The sequence below is a fragment of the Melitaea cinxia genome, chromosome 7, assembly GCF_905220565.1.
Source record: "Melitaea cinxia chromosome 7, ilMelCinx1.1, whole genome shotgun sequence".
In the NCBI taxonomy this organism is placed as follows: Eukaryota; Metazoa; Arthropoda; class Insecta; order Lepidoptera; family Nymphalidae; genus Melitaea; species Melitaea cinxia.
In genome coordinates, this window is record NC_059400.1 from 17322568 (window position 1) to 17346626 (window position 24059).

Below are 24059 nucleotides of genomic sequence, written 5' to 3' on the forward strand. Positions count from 1 at the left end.
CTCTGAATTCTACTGATGTATTGCAGATGATGCCATATCTGAGGACCTGAGGTGTCAATCCATGGTTGCCTTAGCCCTGACAGATTCGGGATCTAATCTTTTTTTTTATACAACTTGGTCGGCAAAAAAGCGTACGGCTCACCTGATGGTAAGCGATTACCGTAGCTTATAGACGCCTGCAACACCAGAAGCATCGCAAGCGCGTTGCCGACCCAATCCCCAATCCCCCCAGGAGCTCTGGTCACCTTACTCACCAACAGGAACACAATACTGCTTGAAAACAGTATTATTTAGCTGTGGTTTTGTGTAAGGTCGAGGTACTGCCCCAGTCGGGCTGCTCCATATTTTGAGCAGGAAAATCCTAATCTTCGTCTTTTTAAAGACTAAACGATTGCAGGTGTCGTACGTGCGTGATCAGCAACGTGATGATTATTTTCGCATCACAGCCAATCAATAGATAAGACGTAATAAAATAATCACCTTTTTTTATTAATTAATCAATACAAAGAATGTTATCTTAATTTTGTTGTGGAGCAAATAATTTCGATCATTAGTAAATCGTAAATTTGCGAAACAGCACGGTTTTATCAACGTCCTTAATGAAGACTGACATATTTAAATAAGGTAACAATTCAATGATTTATTTATGTATTGTATTCTCGTGAGACTTTATGCTGATTATGCTTTTGTTATTTAAATTATATATTTTATTTTCTTATTATTGTCAACCGCAATGATACGTCTTATATATAATAGTGCAATTTTAATATCGGATAAGTGTTACACGTTAACCCTTTTCAAGAGACTATTTGTTTTTGTATGGTTTTAAAAGTACGATTTTTATAATATTTAAAGTAATTAATAATTTTTAAATTTGAATACTAAAAGTAGTAGTAGTTTCTCAGGATTTCGAATGTTTTAATTCAGAAAATTTGGTACCAGATATTATGATACCGTATTTCACATAATGATTACAAAACTACATCTCAAATAAAAATATACAAAAATACCGTAAATTATGTTAAGGAAATGTGTATAAATTACGAAATAATAATTTTATTTCCAGTGATATTCAGATAAGGATTAAATAATTAATTTCCTTATCGTCAAAATGACGAACGAAGTGCGTCAAAGGTCACAAAGCGACGAAGTCTATGAAAATGGAAAAACAGTTGAAGAGCCAAAATCAGGCTATTGGGATCCTCTTACAGAAGGTGTTAAATGGATAGAAAGGTATTCGGAACCTTTGGAGAAATTCTTCGAAAGACTACCAGAATTTATCAGTACATTTATAGCCACTTTTGCTATTTTCACATTTGGTTCCACATTAAGAGGTGAGAATCTTTTATTTATTTTTTTCCCAATAGACGTTCATTTCACGGCCATAGTAGACGAAACGATGATTATTTCACTTTAGTCGAATTCAAACAGAATCACAGTCGGTAACTAACGTTATTAATTTACTTTAGCTCAAACTAAATTATTTGTAATATTAACATTGCTGCGACGCGGAGTACCACTGTGGTAGCCAACAGGCTGTTACTTTCTCGGCTTGAAGGATATGGTTACTATTCTCTTCGGTGCCACTCGGCGGTGTACCACCTTGTAGAAACCAAGTAGTCCAAAGAGTCTGGACGCGCTACTCATAAGAGTAGCAACATACCAGTCTGGAAGAGCAGAACAGAACACCGTATCAGCCTGGCCAGAGCTCTCATTGTTAGACTGCTATCCTTCAGGTCAGGCAATACAAGGCTAAGGATTGTGCGCTCTTTTACAATTCAGCTCAATTTCAACGGGCTAGGCGTCAGGCTCGACTAGCCCAATATGGTTGATACACTAACGGAGCGCATCGATAGAAGCAGAGAATCACGGTATAGGGGAAACTCAATCGTTGATACCCTGAAAGAGTTGAACGCTTCCTACAAAATCGTCTCTCGTGAGAGATCAGAAAAGGTTCTATGAAAAAGCTGGAAATTCGTTATCGTGTTCTGCTTTCCAAAAACCGAGTACAGTTGACCTCGTCACCTCTTGACTCAACATGGCCAAGGCAAGTGGAGCATGAGGAGGACCATTTGGTTGCAGCAGTTCAGGATGCATATGCTAAGAAGATGGTCTGTGGCCATGAAACAGGCAATTCGCGAAGACTTTTTTGATCAGCTAACAAAAGTTTTTTGGAGCCATTTGTCGGGCACAAATAAGGTTCGAGCTTATAACGGCTGGGTTATGTCCACTCTCTTGTACACCTTTGGCGTACTCAGAAAGACTCAAAGCGAACTTGATGCCTGGTACAGAATTTCTACGATTATGACTCACCATCGTACATACATAACCCAAAGTTGTCGGTTATGAGACTGTACATCCCGCAGAAGTGTGGTGGTCGAGGCACGTTAAGCGCTAAGACCATGTATAAACGCGAGGTGTGCAAACTCAGTGCCTAATTTAAAATGAGATGAGTCAGCTCTATGAATGGTGATGGCGGTGATCTTTGGCTAAAGAGGAATGCTAAAAATCGGTCGTATTGAGCATCTCTAACCAGAAAACCTTATAAATTGAGAAGGAAAGCTGTATTGACAGTTTTACAAGGTGCTTCACGCGCCTCCAATGGATAGTAAGGCCTCCGTGCAGTGTTATTATAATACAAGATCAGGTGGTTAAGATGAACAACTACCGAAAGCACTTCCTTAAGGATGACACTCCCGATTTCTGTCGAGCCTGTCGTCATCTCGGTGAGTCACTCAGGCATGTCCTTCAGGTTGTTCACCTGGCTAACACTGAGTACTTGCTCAGAAATCGCGATCAAGATTCTCCCGAATTTGTTTACAATATAAGTTACTCAGTTAATCAGTTATACGTACTAAAAACAGGAGAGGACCTAAAACTGATTCCTGTGCAATTCCAGTACTGCACATCGAACAACATATTGATTTTTTTTTGTTGTAGCATTATAACAGTGATACACAAATATTTAATCCTTAAAATATTATGAGATTCCTTCCTCATATTTTCTAGCACAATTTTAATCCACATGATTGTCCAACTTTATATCAAAAAATTCGGTTGCTTTGTCTATCTTTTTAATATTATCAATGTTATCTAATGTTCTGTTAGTAACAAGTGACGTACGTTTTTATTAATTTATAGCGTACCTTGGCTATGACGTAAGAAGATTTTATCAGCCAAATATCGCAAAACATCTATTACAAAAAATTGAAAATAATATCAACAACAGGCAAAATAACTTTTAAACTGGGACAAGTTTGAGATCGTCTTTATACTTGTGTTTTGTCGACACTTTTTATGACGATCTCCGATAGACTACAAAAATAGAAGGCAGTAAAAGATATGATTCATATGATTTTTTTAACTCAAACGTCATTTTTTTACCTCCCCCCTTTTTCGTAATAAACGCGAAAATATTCGTAATTCGCAACACGAAAATATTATAGTAATTTCATTTTTGAGTCATATATATTAGTTGTATTGCATCAGCTCGGCACGCATCGTCTACCAATGACGTTGTAGATTTAGTCATCAGATTAGATCAGTTGCACTTTTATTGCTTAAACTGATAACTAACTAAGGTAGGGCACAGCTGTACTGTGTGGCTACGGTACTAAAGAATTTAGCCACCCCCTCTCTTCCCGTGGGTGTCGTAAGAGGCGACTAAGGGATAACACAGTTCCACTACCACATTGGAACTTAAAAAGCCGACCGGTGGCGGGATAACCATCCAACTGCTAGCTTTGAAATACACAGGCCGAAGACGGGCAGCAGCGTCTTCGGTGCGACAAAGCCAGCACTGCGGTCACCAACCCGCCTGCCCAGCGTGGTGACTATGGGCAAAACACATGAGTTCACGCTATTTTTGGCGTAAACTTATGGAGGCCTATGTCCAGCAGTGGACTGTGATAGGCTGTAATAATGATGAGGGCACAGCAGGAATTTCCTGCTCAAAATATGGAGCAGCCCGACTGGGGTAGTACTCGACTTTACAGAAGATCACAGCAAAATAATACTGTTTTCAAGCAATATTGTGTTCCTGTTGGTGAGTAAGGTGACCAGAGCTCCTGGGGGGATTGGGGATTGGGTCGGCAACGCGCTTGCGATGCTTCTGGTGTTGCAGGCGTCTATAAGCTACGGTAATCGCTTACCATCAGGTGAGCCGTACGCTTGTTTGCCGACCTAGTGACATAAAAAAAACAACAACAACTCTGGTGTAGTGGTGCGTGCGCCATGTACTCGCCTAAATACCAACGGTTTACGGTTTCGATTACCACTCGGAATGGATATTTGTATTGTACAAATAATTCTTTCCGGTGAGGCTGTCTGTCGTTGTGGATCTCCCCGCCGTGTCCCGGTTATTATCATACACACTAACCCAAATATATCCGTCAATCTATTGTGGAGAAGCGTGGTGTATTAGGCTCCAATCCTTCTCCTACACGGAGAAAGAAGGCTATGCCTTTTAATTGTCATTGTATATCTCACAGATACCTAACATCCGGCAGCTAAATGTAAATAACGAATATTATACTTACAATTTCTGATTGTCTTGCAAATCATCCTATGAGACAATATATAGGATGAAAATTAAAGGATATACCTTCTATACATGTGGGTATAGATTCTTGGATGAGAAATAGTATTTTTTAACAATATTAGGTACAATATTATACATATTTCCAAATCGCAAATTAAGAACTAAATATTTAAAAAAAAGTTACTTACGTTAAAAATCACGTCCGCATAGAATGGCGACAAGAAATAACAATTTTTAATCTGTAATGAATCATAAAAATATAATTAAATATTGTCTTAATATATAAAGATTTTTTGAAAACCTATAAGGTTTAGCAAATAATCAGGGAGATAACACGTCAGCGATAAATAATAATCAATTTAATCGTCCTCAATGGCAAGGTCAATTAATTTACTAAAGATTTCGTACGATTTATTTATTTAAAATAATATAAAACATAAATATTTTGTCGAGTATAGTTCTAAAATATATCAATTTCTTGAAGTCTCTTGTTTGTTGGAGTAGAGATTTTTTCTTTTTGGGAAGTTTGAAGGAGTACCTTGCCATGCTTTCCAATTATGTGTAGTGTGTTTGTAGGTATGCGGAAATATTTAAACACCTTTATTAAACACGTCTAAGAATTTCGTTACTGCTACATTTCTTTGAATTATGTGCAATATTTTGTTGCTAAAATTATATACAAATATTGAAACACAATTTTGCAAGGTGTTATTAAAATTGTGATATTACTTTCATGCCATTTCAAAGCTTACAAAATTATGTAAACAGTCAAAGAGATATAAATGTATAAACATAAGTATTGTAAAGTCATTGTTTTATTCACAAGCAAAGTCCAACACACAAAAGAACTTTTTTATCTGAAAAAAATGGTCTCACTTCTTTTTAAGCGATTTCAAAAAAGGTTGAGTTTCACTCAATTCGACCGAATATTTATTTACTTAACAATTTATGTACACTAGGATAGCAAAAGGAAATAGCTCTTATAAACAATGCTGGTACGAAGGCACGTATATATTAGGCAAGTATATATATTTTTATGTGTGTTCGCGGATAAATTCGTCGTTTATGAACCGATTTTGATGATTCTTTTTTTGTTGGAAAGAAAATGTCTCAAGGCTGGTATGGTGAGGAAACAGATATATATATATATATATATATATATCCATGATAAAGAAACCAGGATCTGATGACGGGATCCCATAGAAATCGAGGGACACACTCGAAAATCCTTAATAACTTTTTATTGGGTGTACCGATTTTGATGAATTTTAATTTAATCGAAAGCCGATGTTTGTCATGTAGTATCATTTAAATTTCATCGAGATCTAGTTACAACTTCTAGAGTTATCTTTGATTCACTATTTTTTTCGTCCACCTACGTTGTATTACTTGTCGATGTAATTGAAGTCGGTTTTTTTTTTCGTTTGCACGCAAACACAATTATTTATTTAAATAACCAGTTCATATTTTTTTTATTATCGAAAAATAGTATTTATATTTTATCAATATGTTATTCTTATTTAAATATGATTTCCAAAAAACACGATTTACTAAAAACCATGATAAGGAAACTAGAGGATCTGATGGTGGCAAACTGTGCCCAACCTGTTCTATTGTTTAAGAACAAACAAAATTGTTTCAAATATTTTTTCAGTTAGTTTTTTTCTGTCAACACCGTATTTATTGTTCAATTTAAATCAAACTTTGATAATTGAAATTTTTAGGAACATATTTTTATTGGATTTCATAGTTTCGCGTCACAAACAATCGGATGAACTTTTAGTTAGAACAAATACAATTATTTATTTGATCGTCGTTGCTATTTTTTTATATATTTTTGTTTTTGACGTTAATCCAAAACACATATGCCTATACAACAAAACGCTTTTAAAAGTTAGTTGACAGTAGAAAAATTAAATGAAGGTTATGCTAGACTGAGCTTGTTTCTTTAGACTGGGTTCAAAATTTGTTTAGCAAAGCTGATGTTAAATTAAAAATTGATTTAGGCTTTTGCTTTGAAGTAAATGAATAGATGTCTTAGCACTTTTATAAGGGGGTAAAATCGATAACGTAGTTTGCAAATAAAGTCGGAGACAAGATCTCACACACTTCTGCCTATCGCAGTCCACTACTGGACATAGGCCTCACAACTTCGCGCCAGAAACGACGCGAACTCATGTGTTTTGCCCATAGTCACCACGCTGGGCAGGCGGGTTAGTGACCGCAGGGCTGGCTTTATCGCACCGAAGGCGCGCTGTCTTCGGCCTGTGTAATTCAAAGCCAGCAGTTGGACGATTATTCCGCCATCATTGACTTTTAAGTTCCAAGGTGCTAGTGGAACTGTGTTATCCCTTAGTCGCCTCTTACGAGACCCACGGGAAGAGAGCAGGTGGCTACATTCTTTACTACCGTAACCACACCACAGGACAAGATCTAACCTGTATATAAATCAATCGCAAAATGTGTTGGTATGCGCAATTAATTTTATCTAACTTATTGTTTTTTATTTAAGTGCGTGTTTTTGTACACTGAATATTATTCGATATGCCATATCTGTGTTTTAAGTTTATCAGTGCAATCGATTTAGTACATACTGAGTACTCTAAACTGGCGAATATAAGGATAACTAGCAGTTTCCCGCGGCTTCGCTTACGTAAAAAAATATAATAATTAAAAAGAAGTGTCACTAGGTAATAGGTATATAACAATAATTAAGGGCCTCTTTGTATACAATATTTACGTTTCACCTTTCGGGCGCTAGAACCATCTATAACTTCAAAACTATTTATAATTTCAGAATCAGTCCAGAAATAAAAGTTGAATTAAAAAAAATGTGAACGTCGTTTATATTTTTGCCAATTATTTAAAAAATAAATAATTATTTTTTTTTCAAAGTAAAACGTTTGAATAAATAATTTCACAACACATAAATAGGTAACTTATCAATTTTTAAACTTTGCACTGATAGAGTTCAATGACTGATAAGATAAACACGGATTATAAGCTCACTTATCTCTTTTATTTTTCGCAATATTATTTTATTCGAATAATATTTAGAATAATTATAATCATCATCATCACCATTTCAGCCTATTTCAGTCCACTGCTGGACATAGGCCTCCACAAGTTTGCGCCATAAATGGCGCGAACTCATGTGTGTTGCCCATAGTCACCACGCTGGGCAGGCGGGTTGGTGACCGTAGGGCTGGCTTAGTCGCACCTAAGTCACTGCTGCCCGTCTCCGGCCTGTGTATTTCAAAGCCAGCAGTTAGATGGTTATCCCACCATCGGTCTGCTTTTTAACTTCAAAGGTGGTAGTGGAACTATGTTCTCCCTTAGTCGCCTCTTACGACACCCACGGGAAGAGAGGGGGTGACTGTATTCTTTGATGCCGTAGCCAAACGGTACCCGTAGCCATTATATTAAGAATAATAGAGGTATTAAATTTTAATTCAAATCAAACGGCTTTCAAAATTTCCTTAGTGTTAGATTTTCGTTTTACATTATTTATTAAAAATATGAACTACGATAATTAAATATTTTACTAAAAATACTGACTATTTTAGTAAAAATTTAAAAAAATAAAATATTTAAAATTTTAATTTAGTAAAACTAATATATTATTTAAATTCCAATTTGGGTATATGAATATTTCGCAATCAATCTCATAAATAGATTTAAAGATGTACTCTTAAAAAAATACTGTTTCCCTCAGTCACAAAATTATCAATTTGGGAAGGGCTTTAAAGATTATATTCGTCTTCTTTTTAAATTTTTAATGTTTTTAGAAGGTTATTACACAATAAAGAGAAAGTCTTTCCTGGCAAGACCGTTTCACTTTTCTCTTATTTAGTCTACTACAACACGTATTTAACTCTTTCATACTGGCATAATTCATAGTGGCTACGGCACTAAAGAATTTAGCCACCCCCTCTCTTCCCGTGGGTGTCGTAAGAGGCGACTAAGGGATAACAAGATTCCACAACCACCTTGGAACTTAAGAAGCCGACCGATGGCGGGACAACCATCCAACTGCTGGCTTTGAAATACACAGGCCTAAGACGGGCAGCAGCGTCTTCGGTGCGACAAAGCCAGTACTGCGGTCACCAACCCGCCTGCCCAGCGTGGTGACTATGGACAAAACACATGAGTTCACGTTATTTTTGGCGTAAACTTGTGGAGGCCTATGACCAGCAGTGGACTGTATAGGCTGTAATGATGGTACTGGCATAATACTACCAATTCCGTAAATCAACCCATATAAACCCATATAAACCAACTTCATATAACACGTTGGAATTATCGAAAGTAATCAGAATGATAACAGCGACGTGGTAAATGATACCATCTTATGTTGGTGACAATACGAGATAGACAAATTATAATAGACAAAGATATTACAAAAAGTGTATAGGTATATAAAAACGAATAACAAATTTTAGTTAAAAAACATTTTTGAATATCATATCAAAAATTGACCGCTCCAGCGGGGTTCGAACCCGCGTCTCCGACTTGCCGTGTCGGCACTCTAGCCAATTAAGCTATGGAACGATGCACCCGCTCGAGCGAAATTTTCGATATGATAATTTTTAATTTTCGGTTTTATCGAACCGTGGCGCCGTCTATAGTGAGCTCTTTACAGAAACCCGTAACTATTCAAAGTTTCATATTACAATGAAAATCTTTGACAGGAGACGACACCGTGCTATTTTTAATATCTAAGATTTTTATTTTTGTGTTACCCACATTAGGAATTCTAAACATTTTTGAATATCATATCAAAAATTGACCGCTCCAGCGGGGTTCGAACCCGCGTCTCTGACTTTTAGTTAAATAATTTTACAAACTTTTTTTTTATATAACTAAATTGGCAAACAAGCGTAGGGATCACCTGATGGTAAGCAATTACCGTGGCCTATAGACGCCTGCAACACTACAAGCATCGATAGCGCGTTGCCGACCCTACCCCCCACCAGGAGCTCTTGTCACCTTACTAACTACAGGAACACAAAACTGCTTGAAAGACGTACAACTTCTTAACTTCCATTTGTAATTCTAATCAAACAAACTCTATTAAAACTGTATTATTATTGCTCAAGATTTAAGGTGAACTATTAATACAGTAAATTATGTATTTAAAAATGATTAGTGATTACACATAAAACAGGATGCTAATCTACGACGACTTTACGAATCAACCTGTAACCCCCTCCTGCTGGGCAAAGGCCTCTTTTTCCATAAAGGTTTGTAGCTTAATCCACCATGCTATTCCACTTCGAGTTGACGTTGTTACCTACTATCAGTAACGATCGCTATCAGGTATTTATGATAACAGCCGGAACCGAGCGCTTAACGTATTTTCCGAGGCAGGGTGGGGAACTACAAGGACAAATATCCAAACAAACCGGAACGAAATATTTGTACAAACACATAGCTACCGTCATAAAATAATGTTGATAGCGTTAGTGATTCCGAAAGTTTAAGAATTATGGGGTTAAGCATATTAAAAAGAAATATAACATTATATATTTTCAGGAGAGTGGGTGGTAATTCTAGTCACAGCGTTAAAACAAATATCTGGTCACACGCAGAACGATCGCAATGTCACTACAGAGGAAATCTTCAAATTGTTTACGTCAGAAAATCTCAAGATGCAAAATTTTGGCATAATATTTATAGCAAGCCACATCGTGTCGTTTGGCACGTATTTCTTAATCGGTGGATTCTTACACGTAAGTAATAAGTGATAAAATATGATTTATGATAATTGGATAATCGTAATATTATCTGATTGAGACGAATGACTCCATAGAAGTTTGTTATTCTGCATGCCTATAGAATTAATGCTTGCTTAAATTATTAACGTGGTCAAGTTCGCCTCTAAGACACAGGCGTGTCTCTTTTCGGAAAAGCGGAGTCCTTTCCATCTGACTCCCTCTTTACAGGGTGTGCCCGTGCCTTAAACGACGACCTGGAACTTCTTGGTGTTACTTTGTCATCTGCCCTCAATTTTGGCTCATACATAGAGGCAAAGGCTCAAACAGCTGCCAAAAACTGGGCGTCCTCTCGAAGGTGAGACAGTACTTTACTCCGGAACAGCTTCTAAATTTATATCAAGCTCAAGTTCGATCATGCATGGAGTACTGCACTCATCTTTGGGATGGCTCAGCCATGTACCAGCTGGAGCTTCTTAAGTCAATTGAGAGAAAGCAAGCTGCAAAGCTTGCGTCGTCGGCGTAGGGTGGCCGGTCTGTCGGTTTTATATCGGATACATTTCGGAGAGTGTGCGCAGGAGCTCCATGACCTGATTCCTCCGTCCCCTTTCCATATTCGTACAACCAGATGTTCTGCGTTACACCACCCTTATATGGTTGACATCCCCCTATACGCACTAAGCGAATTGGTAGTACATTCTTGATCCGTACGGCGAAAGAATGTAACTCTCTACCAGCGTCTGTGTTTCCGGAAAATTATAACCTGGGGATCTTTAAGTCGCGAGTAGACAGGTTACTTCTAGATAAGCGTGCTCTATCTTAGACCGCATTTTCACTTATCATCCAGGTGAAATAGTGGTCAAACGCAAGCCTATCATTGTATAAAAAACCCTACAAGAATATTAATCTAGATAACAAACGAATTTACAAAATTGTTCATTTTATTCTAATTTAATCATACTATAATTATCTAATTTTTTTCTCGTATATTACATACTGAAAAATTTATACACATTATTATATATATATTATTATACTCGTAAATGCATGTTTATATCAGCAGTCGTTTGATGTGATGTTTTTTTTTGACCTAACTAAGCTAATATTAAAAATAAAATTATTGAAATTTTTACAAATAAAAACAAAAATTATTTATCAACAACTCTTTCACAATGTGTTTGTTTTTAATGTAAGGTAATTTGATAAGGACGTGTAAATGAACTTTCGTACAAATTAATATTTACACAACGTTATTTCTTTCTTTTTATATAACTTGTAATAATTATATTGGAAATGACATTTTATTAACCTTCCTCGTTTTTAAAATTCCCACAGGGAGGAAGTTCTTAATTCGCTTGTATTTATTTTTTTATGAATGTTACCTCAGATCTTTTGACTGAGTGGACCGATTTTGCCGACTTTTTTTTAATCGAAAGGCAGTGTGTATCATGTGGGCCAACTGAAATTTCATTGCGATCTAACTAGTAATTTTTGAGTTATATCTAATAATGCGTATTTACTGGACTATATTTTCGTCGACTTACGTGGTATACCGTACAACTTTTCATCGGGTGTATCGTTTTGATGTTTCTTAATTTAATCGAAAGCTTATGCTTGTCTTATAGTTCCATTTAAATTTGATCGACACCTGATGACTACTTTTTAAGTAATTTTTGATAACGCCTCGTATTTACTTGACAATTTCTTCGTATACTTACGTTGTATTACTTGTTCATGTAGTTGGAGTTAGTTTTATTTCAATTGTGAGCAAACACAATTATCATCCATCACATGGATCTGAATCTAAATTATACTTATATATTATTTCCAAATAACGTAATATTCCTTAACTTGATTAATTAGTAAACAGTAACTAGTTATATTGATTTCACAAAACAAATAACTTACTTAATAATAACGTACTTTTACTAACATAGTTTTAAAGAACATTGTTACTACCACTTTTTATGGACGATTTTTGTCTGAAATAAATGATTATTATTATTATTATTATTAATAATAATAAATATATTTTCAAACTGTTCCAGTGGTACTTCTACGTACGAAGAAGGCATTTGGCTCATGAGTGGAAGATACAGCCAAAGAAATGGTTGCCGCCAGATCTAGAGCGTCATGAGATCATGGTTGGTACTTTGTCGCTGCTGATCACAGGGTCGTTCTCCGCATTCCTCGCCTGCTACATCTTCAACGGAAACCCTTCGACTGTGTACTTTCAGTTCGATGAGTACGGCTGGTGGTGGTTCTTCCTTCAGTTTCCTGTTCTCTTCATTTATATGGTCAGTACGAGTTCTAATTTGATATTGTTTGTTACATACATTTCCACAAGAATTCGTGTTATTTATGTCTCTTGTATTATCACTCGAAAAGTAAGGGAACAATTTTACAGTTTTTCTACGCTTTTGAGTAATGAGTAATTGTTCGGTTTGTCATAATCAGTTATCATCTTGTCGATACAGCCATACCCGAGTATACCGCAGACTTGTTTTCTAAAAGTCGTTGTCCTAAGTTTTTTTAACTATTGCTCTTAGGCTTGCAACAAGCAACAACCTTAATAATGCATTGTTTTAGTTATGTTTGAAATAATAGACTCACGGTTAGTCAAACACATTTCAAATTGTTAACATTTAGCAATTTAGCACGCTACTTAGGGTCCATCACATACGTCACACGTTAAGAGGGCTAGGGGGTCGACGTAGTGTGACATGTGTGAATGGGGTGGGGAGAGTTCAAAAATTTTGTGACATCACATTTCGACCCATTATATATTTAATTTTGAGTATTAAAAACATGGTCTTTTTTGAATTACATACCTAGTAATGACACGTGTAATTTCAACTTTGAGAAAAAGGTCGTAAGTGCCATGTAAAACACGTAAAGTATTTGTTTCTTTGTCGTGATTCCATTTCATTTCACTGAGTTTCAAATTACAACGATTCTAAAGAAATTACACATCAAAAAAAAAAACATCTTTCATATAATATAGTAATAACAGTCAGAAACCTAGTCTGATACTGAGGTATAGATTAATATATTTTAAACAACATTTCGTTTTCAGGATTACACAACATACATACTACATCGGTTGTACCACACGCCATGGCTGTACAAGCATTTCCACAAACTTCACCACAAGTACAAGCAGCCTACCGCCTTCTCAGTGACTGCTATCCACCCGGTCGAGATAATGCACGTTCAGCTCACTATGTGCCTACCGCTCTTCACCATTCCTGTACACTGGAGTAAGCGTTCATAGTAATATTATAAAACTAGTTTTTTTCAACAGACGTTAAAATTAACTTAAAAATATTTATTCAAAACAAGAATGTTATATTATTACAATCAGTCTGTCCTGTGGGTACCAGTTACAATTAAAAATCGCTTTTATAAACTCAGTCAGTCACTCAGTTCAGCCTATTGCAGTCCACTTGCTGGACACAGACCTCCCCAAGATCGCGCCAGACATCCCGGTTTTCCGCTGTGAGCCTACACCGGAAATCTACCAACGTCAAAAACTTTTGAAGTCAAACTTTTTTACACACGCTTGGGCAGTAAGCTGGTGAACGTGTGAGCGTTACGAAAATTGTGATCAGGCGAGGCGAACGGAAGTTAAGAGGGAGATATAAGTTAGTGGAAATGTAAAGAGAGAGAGCTAGGTTTCGTAAGTTTTACTTCAGTCGTGTGGTCTAAAGCACACTCGTTTTTTATTATAATTATTTTCTAATTGTACTCGATATACGAGTAAATTATAGATATAGTTCTGTCCCTAGATATAAATTATAGATACATATAGTTCTCTGAAATGCAAGAACTATCATTATACGTGCGAAATATAAATAGTCGATAACTTTTTTCGTAATTTTTCCATTTTATGCCCAATTTTCTTAAATTTTCTTTTCGTAAGAACCTTCTAGTATTAGAAAAGTTAAAAAAAATTAATGAAGACAAACCAGTAAAGTCATTTTAAGTTATAGCCGTGACCAAGGGAATTATGTATATAAAATCATACAAGTACAGAGTCAAAATGTTTACGAGAGAAATGTTGACGTTACATAAATGTTCATCTCGTTCATCTAAAACTAATTATTACAAATCTAGTATTAACGAAATCGCTATTCCCTCGATAGCATATTTCTAATTATTTTCAAAGAAAACACATACCTATTTTGTTACTATCATCTGCTGTCTAGACATATATTTTTAACCGACTTCAAAATACGGAGTTTCTCAATTCGACTGTATTTTTTTATGTATGTTGCATCTGAACTTTTTACTGGGTGGACCGATTTCGATGATTCTTTTTTTAATCGAAAGGTGGTGCTTGTCATGTGGTCCCATTTAAATATAATCGAGATTGGACGAGCAATTTTGGAGCTATATCTGATATTGCGTATTTACTTGACGGTATTTTCATCACCCTATTATACCTTATAACTTTTTACTGGGTGCACCAATTTTGACGTTTCTTATATAAATAAAAAGCTCACTAACTCGTCATGTGCTCTTATTTAAATTAAATTGAGATTTTACTAGCACTTTTTGCGTTATATCTAATAGCGCGTATTTACTTGACTGTTTTTTCGTCGACCTACGTTGTATTATACTGCATAACTTTTTATTAAGTGTACCGATTTTGATGATTTTTAATTTAATCGAAAGCTGATGTTTATCATGTGGTCACATATAAATTTCATCGAGATCTAATTACAACTTTTTGACTCATCTTTGATAACGCGTATTTACTTGACTAATTTTTCGTCTACCTACATTGTATTTCTTGTCGGTGTACTTGAATTCGTTTTTTTTTTTTTCGTTTGCGAGCAAACACAATTATAACATCTTACTCAAAGAACTCAGGTTGCACGATGTTAATAAAAATAAGGCATGTAAGTTATTTATTTTCTTACCTTAACGAGGATTCTGTGGAAAAAAAATCTGTAGCGTTAATTAACAATTTGACATCGAAGAGATTAAATAGAGATCATTATTAACATTTTTCATAAGGGTATTACGTTCATATATTTCTAAAACTGTCAAAGTAATATAATTCACTTAGAACAAAGAAGACGTTTACTTACATTTAGCACACAAATTCAATATACAAACAATACACATATACATATTTAAGTAACATTAAAAATTGAGTAGAATAAATCCATGAAAAGCAAAAAATATTGTCTGACGTCAAACAAATATACAAATAAAAGATCTGTTGTTCTGACAAACACAAATAATATACTCTTAAAGTAATTTGTAATTGAAATATAATCTAATATCGTTTTCATGTTTTAGTACCATTTTACGCGGTGGTTTTCTACAACTACTACCACGGCATCATCGACCACTCCGGTATCAACTTCAAGGCTTTCTGGTGGCAGCCCTGGCAGCCAGATGCGGATTTCCACGACAAACATCACGAATTCTTCCATTGCAATTTCGGCTTCAATATGTCCCTTTGGGATAAGGTAACTGGACCTATATAGATTTGTTTTCAGAGTCTAATTTAAAATGTAATTTTACCAAAGTTTTTAAGTATTATTGATTATTATTTATAATAAACTTTTAATCTGTCAAATGTCACAATAGCCATTCATTTTTATTTATTATTTTTAATTAAATAAGAAGATAAATAATGAAGTGTAAAAAGTTCAGAACGTTAGCATTCTTAAAATAGGATATTTGAAATATTTACTCCACAGTGGCACGGAACAATGAGAAAAAACAATCGAGTTTACACTGAAGAAACATTCCACGGCGAGGCTCCGACGATAGATTCGCCTGAAGCTGAGAAGATCATTGAAAAGGACCCCGATGCTAAGGAATTCGTTGAAAACATAAAAGCAAATTTAAATAAAAAATAACACAGTACATGAAAACGTACAATTATACATAATATTAAATACGTAAGATGTAACTATATAAAGGGTAGATGCGTAAGATATTGTGAGTACAAATTTTTATGCATATAAAAAAAAGTATTAGATGTAACATGTAAATTTATTAAATTACTTCATAAATCCTTAAACGTTTAATCATTCAATGTTTGACAAAGTATTTTTGACGTATATGGTTTTTGTTTAGAATTATATATCGAATTTAAATAAAGTCTTTAGTTCGAGAATTTTGTCATATCCATGATTCGTTACACCTTTTGAAATTGTATTCACTATGGATTAAATTAACTTTAAATTCTAAATACACATTTATGATACAAGCAATCCCAGTTCATTTTTTTTATTTTCCATATATACCATTAATTAATAGACACGAATCGAAAAATTGTGCGCAAAAACAACCAAATTAAAATTACTAAATAATTTAACTGAAGCAGGACACACAAGGAAATATCTAGCTCAAAATCTGGAGCAGCACGTGTGGGGAAATACCTCGACCTTACAGAAGCTCACAGCTAAATAATGCTGCTTTCCAGCAGCACATTTCAATAGATAATTTATTCCAGTAATCATAGAAAATAGTATTTTATAGTGTAATAAGCCTTGCATTGTTTAATTTTTTTATATATAAAACTGGGTCAACAAACACGCGAACGGCCCACCTGCTAGCAAGCGATTACCGTAGCTTATAGACGCCTGCAACACCAGAAGCATCGAAAGCGCGTTGCCGAGATCATCCCCAGTTTTCCCCAAGAGCTCTGGTCACCTTAGTTACCACAGGAACATAACACTGCTTGAATGCAGTGTAGCGACATCTATCGCGCAACATACGAACTACGGAACTAAGAACTGATGTATCCTACGTCACGATATTAAAGTTATCCGAAGATTTAACACATATACAAGAACCCGACAACAACTGTCGGGGCAGTAGCTCACCAGATACAACACCCGTCTGGTCGGAGGATCCTCCTTTTTCTATGGTGGGTGAGGGACTTCACACCCTGTTCCATTCACACCCCCCAAAGAGGTGCTATTTAAATTGTAACTACAACATATAAACAAGTATCGGAAATAGTATTAAAAGAGTACCTAGTAAGTATGTTTCGTCGAATTGAATTAACAACAAAATTTAATTAGACGTCATACTTATATGTTTGGGAAATTACAATTTAAAAGTTTTCACAACAACCTTTTTAAATTATTATATTTTAAAGGTACATAATGAAATAGGACCGTATACAGCGGTTGGAACACAAAATTATTTGAGTTTGACGTCACAAAGCAATTAACATCAGAAATAGAAAAGGGACGAATTCATCATTAAATAAATATTTAGAAACAAGAATTTATGTCAGATAATTCTGACGTCAGGAAAATTGAAATTTATTTTACCTTAGCTGTTAATTAGTTTTAACAATTTATAGAAATTTCATGGATATTTAATTTCATAATTATTAATTCGTTATTAACTATCTTTGTTTTATGTAGTCATTTATTGATTTATAATTACCGTATTATGTTTTAATAATTGTTTAAAAATTACTCAAAACAGGCTTTATTTTTGACTCAAGTATCTATACATTTTTGCGTAAATACTTTCGTGCATACATTGTATTACTGTACGATTACGAACGATTTATACAAATTTATCTATTGCCACATTTGCCTTACTGTGTGTTAAGATTGTATCATTTTTAACCGACTTCAAAAAAGGAGGAGGTTACTCAATTCGACCGTATATATATATATATATTTTTTTTTTTTTATGTATGTTCGGAGATAACTTCTTCGTTTATGAACCGATTTTGATAATTCTTTTTTGTTGGAAAGGAGATATTCATAGTTTGGTACCATGATAAGGAAACCAGGATCTGATGATGGGATCCCAGAGAAATCGAGGGAAACTTTCAAAAATCGTAAGGATGACTAGTAAATTTAATCATGTTTTCATTAAGTACTATAAAGCACTACTATTTAATAAAGGTCAGGAGTCAATCTGATGATGGAGAAGAAAGATAGTCGAGGGAACTCTTCAACAATTTATAGCAATTACCTGCTTTTTGAACTTAATTCGTTTCTATTGATGAGAACTTTGCACCTGTATGAGTTATAAGTGCCATTACAGTCTGATGATGGAGACAAAAGATAGTCGAGGGTACTCTTCAACGACTTATAGCAATTATCTGCTGTTTGAACTTAATTCGTTTCTATTGATGAGAACTTTGCACCTATATGAGTTACAAGTGCCATTAAAGTCTGATGATGGAGACGAAAGATAGTCGAGGGAACTTTTCAAAAATTTATAGCAATTACCTGCTGTGTGATCATCTGTGTCGCAGGACGAGGTTTGATCATGGAGCCCATAAACACTCGAGGGAATTTCTCAACAATTTACAGCAATTACCTTTTGCTGTTTGACGACCGCTTTGATATAATGGTGCATGTGCCGTGTCGGCGGCGCCTAAACACCGACGGTCGCGGGTTCTATTCCAGCTCGGAGTGGACATTTATGTTTATATAAATATTTATTTTTGGTCTAGTTGTTAATCCTTGTGGTTCTCCCAACCTAGCCTCGGAGAACACGCTAGGCTGTCAGTCCCGGTTGTTATTACGTACACCTGATAGCGAACTTTACTCATAGTATGTGGACGCGTTAGCGCAGCGGTCACAGCACTGGCTGTTGCGCTGGCGTTAGTGGGTTCAATCCCCGCGCACGACAGACATTTGTATTGGCCATATAGATGTTTGTCATGATCTGGGTGTTTGTGTATTGTGTATGTTTCCGAACCCCCGACATAAGAGAAAAAGCATCCTTGTTAGGTCTACCCATCACTAAAAATTGTAAAATAAAATAATTTTTAACAAAAAAAAACCGACTTCAAAAAGAAACTAAAAAGTGAAAAATAAATTTACTTAGTACAAAGTAATTCGTATTTTGATTTAGTTAATCATAAATGATTGAATAAATATTTTATAATTTTGAAGTTGGTGCCAAGTAAATACTACAACAACCTGGCTACAATAACAAATACAAACAACACACACACAACAAACAAGTACAAAAAATATTATTAGATATATCAAAACAATAACAGAATAATAACAGTATTCAACCTAATAGTCAATGAAACAAATTATGAAAGAAAACTGAATACAACTTATGAGTTGATACTAGAGTACTTATTGTTTTACTTGGCACCGACTTCAAAATTATATAATATTTATTTAATCATTTCTGATTAACTAAATCAAAATACGAATTACTTTGTACTAAGTAAATTTATTTTTCACTTTTTAGTTTCTTTTTGAAGTCGGTTTATTTTTGTTAAAAATTATTTTATAAACATTAGATTAAATTATAGGTTTTGGAATAATATGAAGTGTATTTAAATTATAGAAATAGGAATTTAAAAATCGTTAATTCCTATTTCTGTATACGATATTGCAATATACGATAAATTTTTATATTTACATAATATGATTATTGTATATTTTTTTCTTTATTATGCACTACTTTGTCCCGTGGTAACATCATTGCTCACCAGCATGGGTTGACTGGAAGAGATTTCTTTTAGAGATAAGTTCGCACTTGCCAACGCGTTTTTTATTGTAATAAAAACTGTAAAATATGTTTTTGTGCAATAAGGAATTTTGTGCTTGTAGTCAATAAAACACGTGATAAAAATTTCTACTGCTTTTTGTATTTAAGACTTGGAAAAGTTAGTAAACTTTAAATAAATATCTAAGCATACACGGTCGTCTCATTCTAAGGTAATCCTGTGTTTTAGTAAACAGCCGGCTAAAAAAATTTGCTATTTGAAAATGTACACATACAAAGAAGATGGTTCATCTACTAAAATTGGGCTAAAATGCCACTTAAATATTGTAAAATAATTATGTATCCACCAACCCGTATTGGAGCAGCGAGGTGGATTAAGCTCTAATCCTTCTCCTACATTGAGATAGAGGCCTATGCCCATCAGTGGGATATTACAGGTTGAAGTAAATTAATTATTCATAGAATCGAATGCAAGCAAATACTAAACATACGTCAAGTCCACGAATACATACGTTTATATAATATGTGTGTTTGGAGTTTGCCTTTCAAAGCAAACATTTAAACTAAATCACTTACGTCCAATATCCTGAATAGTAAACTAACCTAAATTGTTTCGTGTTTGTCTCTTTGAGTTCGTTTATCGAATGATTCTCTCGTTTGTCATAATTTGTCAAATTGAACTGTCGACAAATAATCGTGTTTGTGTAAAAGAAACGACTTCAATTTACAGCAAATATTCTTCAATTTTGTAAATAATATTTGCGCGTTATTAGCGCTAACTCAATAGTTCTTGAATTTAAATTGAACATAATAAGTACCGGTTATCGAATCCAGAAATAATCATCAAATCGGTTAACCAAGGCAAAAATTATGAAGACATAGAAAAAAGAAAATAAAATCGAATTGAGAATCTCTTCCTTTTTTTAAGTCGCTTAAAAAAGTAACGATATTTCATCATCATCATCGTCATCATCATCATCATCATCGTCATCATCGTCATCATCATCATCATCATCATCATTTCAGCCTATCACAGTCCACTGCTGGACACAGGTCTCCACAAAGTCCACGCGCATAGCTGGCCCACGCTGGGCAGGCGGGTTGGTGACCGCAGAGCTGGCTTTGTGGCACCGGAGACGCTGCTGCCCGTCTTCAGCCTGTGTATTTCAAAGCCAGCAGATGGATGGTTATGCCGCCACCGGTCGGCTTTATAAATTCCAAGGTGGTAGCTGTGGAACTGTGTTATCTCTTAGTCGCCTCTTACGACACCCACGGGAAGAGATATTTAGACATCGTTAACACTCGCGCGCTAATTTTTTATCGAAGCGTAAGTCTGCTTTGACTTTACTAGAATCTTCTCACGTTCAATGTGCTTGTTCAAATCGAAAGCTGGTGCTTCTCAGTTGGTCGTAGTATTCAAATAAAATTGTTTTTGATTTGATTTTGTCCCATTTTAATTTGATCGTGATCTGATGACCGTTTTTGAGTCATCTTTGATAGCGAGTATTACTTGACTAAATTTATCGTCTCGTTGTATTGTCGATGTAATTGAAGCCGGTTTTTCTTTCGTTTGCGAGCATCCATAATTATTGAATAAAAAGTGTTCTATCCACTTATCTACCTTTTTTGTATCTATAAATTTTTGCACTCGAAGCACCAACGTAGTATTTGCCAGTTTATCGTATTTTACTGAAATGCCATTTTACTGAAAATTCCTTAGAAAGAACGTGGAAAAAATTCTCAATCGTTTTTGTGCTTCATAGTTTTATCACAAATCAGGCAAACTTTGCAAGTTTTAATACGAAAGTATTTGTTATAGTACCTTCAAGAGAGTGAATTCCAACTAGACAGAAGAGCAAATTGCTACAAACAATAATTTTGTCAAACGCAAGCAATTGGTATTATTGATATTAGGGAACTGTTTGATAAAATCATAAACTTTGTAGGATAAACAATTTTTCGAAAAATTTAGATAAATATCTTGAGATTAAAAAAAAAACTATAAGTAATAACAAAATTTATAATCATCAAATTAACATATTTAATCCCTGCTACCCCTATTGGCTACCACAATCGTGAACCGTTTTCAGAGAAAAAGTTGGGCGTCTCGTCAAAATGAAATAATAAATAAATGAAAATATTCATGCTATCCAAATCTCGAAGATGATTTGGTAAATTATTATATAGCTGCACTCCTGCAAACAATATTGTTTTCTTACCATACTTTGTACGTACTAGCCAGCATTAATTTATCCTTGTTCCTTAAATTATGTTTAGTTAATTTTTTTATCAATTTTGATGTTGGAGTGTATTGAATTACTGATAATGTTCTTAATCAGTGTGTATAACTGTGTGATATTTAACAATTTTGTTTCCTGATACAATTTATTGGTTGATGATTAATATAGTAATATGCAAGTGTTTCACTTCTAATTGAGTTAAGAAATAAGGTCTTATTTTGTAGACAGAGTATTTATCTACTAATCTTTTTCAAATTTAAAATCTGATGGAACAATAAATATTTAAATTTTAAAAATATTAAAGTTCAATAATATTAAATTAATCATTTACTTACTTGTATATTAGTCAAGGTGGATGCGCGACTTTGTGATGGTGCATCTTTAAATAAATATAAAAATATTACATAGCTATCTTTGCCCCGAGTTACGGAACCCTGATCCCATGATCATAATGATGCTGTATCAAACTGATGAAAGCTTCCCAGGCGACCACATCACGAGTTCCACGTATTAGCCTTTCAATCCCCTATTGTTTTAACTTTTTTAATTGTAATATTATTTTGATCACTTTTTATTCTCTTCGAGAAAAGCAGCAAATATAATATTATTAATAATTAATAATTATTCAGGTTTTTTCAACCAGACTGCAGAAAACGTAATTCCCACTTTATAAAATTTCTTTTTAGAAATATTCTTGAATCTATTTAAAAAAAAAATACTATTGTCATTATACTTATTGCCAGTCCTAATATGTTCGTCTGACACATCGAAACCCATACAATACTTCCCGTTGACCTAGATTCATGTGATTTGGCACGAAAAAGATTCCGAATCACAAATAAAAGCAAACGTCTTAAAATTACTTATCCCATTCGAAATAAGAGTACCGTGAGTGCCAATATACGATGAAATTGATAGTTTAAAATATGCCAACACCAGCTAACTACTTATATCTTGTTATGAAAATATTTGCTTCCTCAAGTTGAACTCAAAAAACAAACCAACAAAGATTACCGTAGAAAAAATAATGATTAACAATATTTATAAAACTGATATTAGCTGTGTGGCTACGACAGTAAAAAACATAGTCACCCCCACTCTTCGCGTGTGCGTCGTAAGAGGCAACCAAGGGATAGCACAGTTTCACTACCAACTTGGAATTTAAAAAGCCGACCGATGGCGGGATAGCCATCCGACTGCTGGCTTTGAGATACACAGGCCGAAGATGAGCAGCGCCATCTTCGGTGCGACAAAGCCAGCTCTGCGGTCACCAACCAGCCTGCTCAGCGTGGTGACTATGGGCAACGCACATAAGTTCGCGCCATTTTTAGCGCGAACTTGTGGAGGCCTATGTCCAGCAGTGGACTGCGATAGGCTGAAGTGTGTGTGTATATATAAAAAATAATTTATTTTAAGTTCCATGTATACTCTATACACATTTTAAATTTTGTTTTTATTTCGTATTTTTCATTATAATGGCTATAATGATATTCCTTCTGTAACTGCACGGTTGAACATAAAGTAGTCTTAATGATAAAATTCCATTAGAACCATTTCATAACAAAACTATCGTTTTAACACTAGTTGGCTACCACGCGGATACCCCACCCGATGGTAAGCGGTTACCGTAGCCTAGAGACGCTTGTAATACCGTGCGTTGCCAACCCTACCCCAGACTCTCCCCAGAAGCTCCAGCCACCTTACTCACCACAGTAACTCCAATTGGAAGCAGTATTATTTAGCTGTTATTTCTATAAATTATTAATATTACCAATTTCCTTTACTCATATTATGTTGCTTTTGTATAACTAAATGCTTGTAAGTTAATTAGTTATTTTGTACGATTTTATTTTTGTGTTACCCACACATTAGGAAATTTAAAACATTTTTAATGTCATATCAAAAATCGATCGAATAATTAGTTATTCTTAATCGAAGCATTTACTGAACTCATTTATCTTGTGCTGAAAATTTTTAATTATATCCAACAATATTTATTTGTAAATGTTTATTGTAAAACAAGGTTATAATTAATTAATCGGTTTATTGAATATCACCCAAGAGATACATTGTCAGTATCAGAAAATTGGT

The 24059-nt window shown here is 34.6% G+C and overlaps 1 protein-coding gene across 1 annotated transcript; it reads left to right on the forward strand.

Moving 5' to 3' along the window:
* The first annotated feature begins 1111 nt into the window (after positions 1-1111).
* Positions 1112-16490, forward strand: LOC123654922 (delta(7)-sterol 5(6)-desaturase erg32-like). Its single transcript, XM_045590778.1, has 6 exons — positions 1112-1334; positions 10076-10272; positions 12303-12551; positions 13331-13514; positions 15565-15737; positions 15972-16490. The coding sequence occupies exons 1-6, from the start codon at positions 1112-1114 to the stop codon at positions 16131-16133; spliced, it is 1188 nt and encodes a 395-aa protein (XP_045446734.1). The 3' UTR covers positions 16134-16490.
* Positions 16491-24059: the final 7569 nt, after the last annotated feature.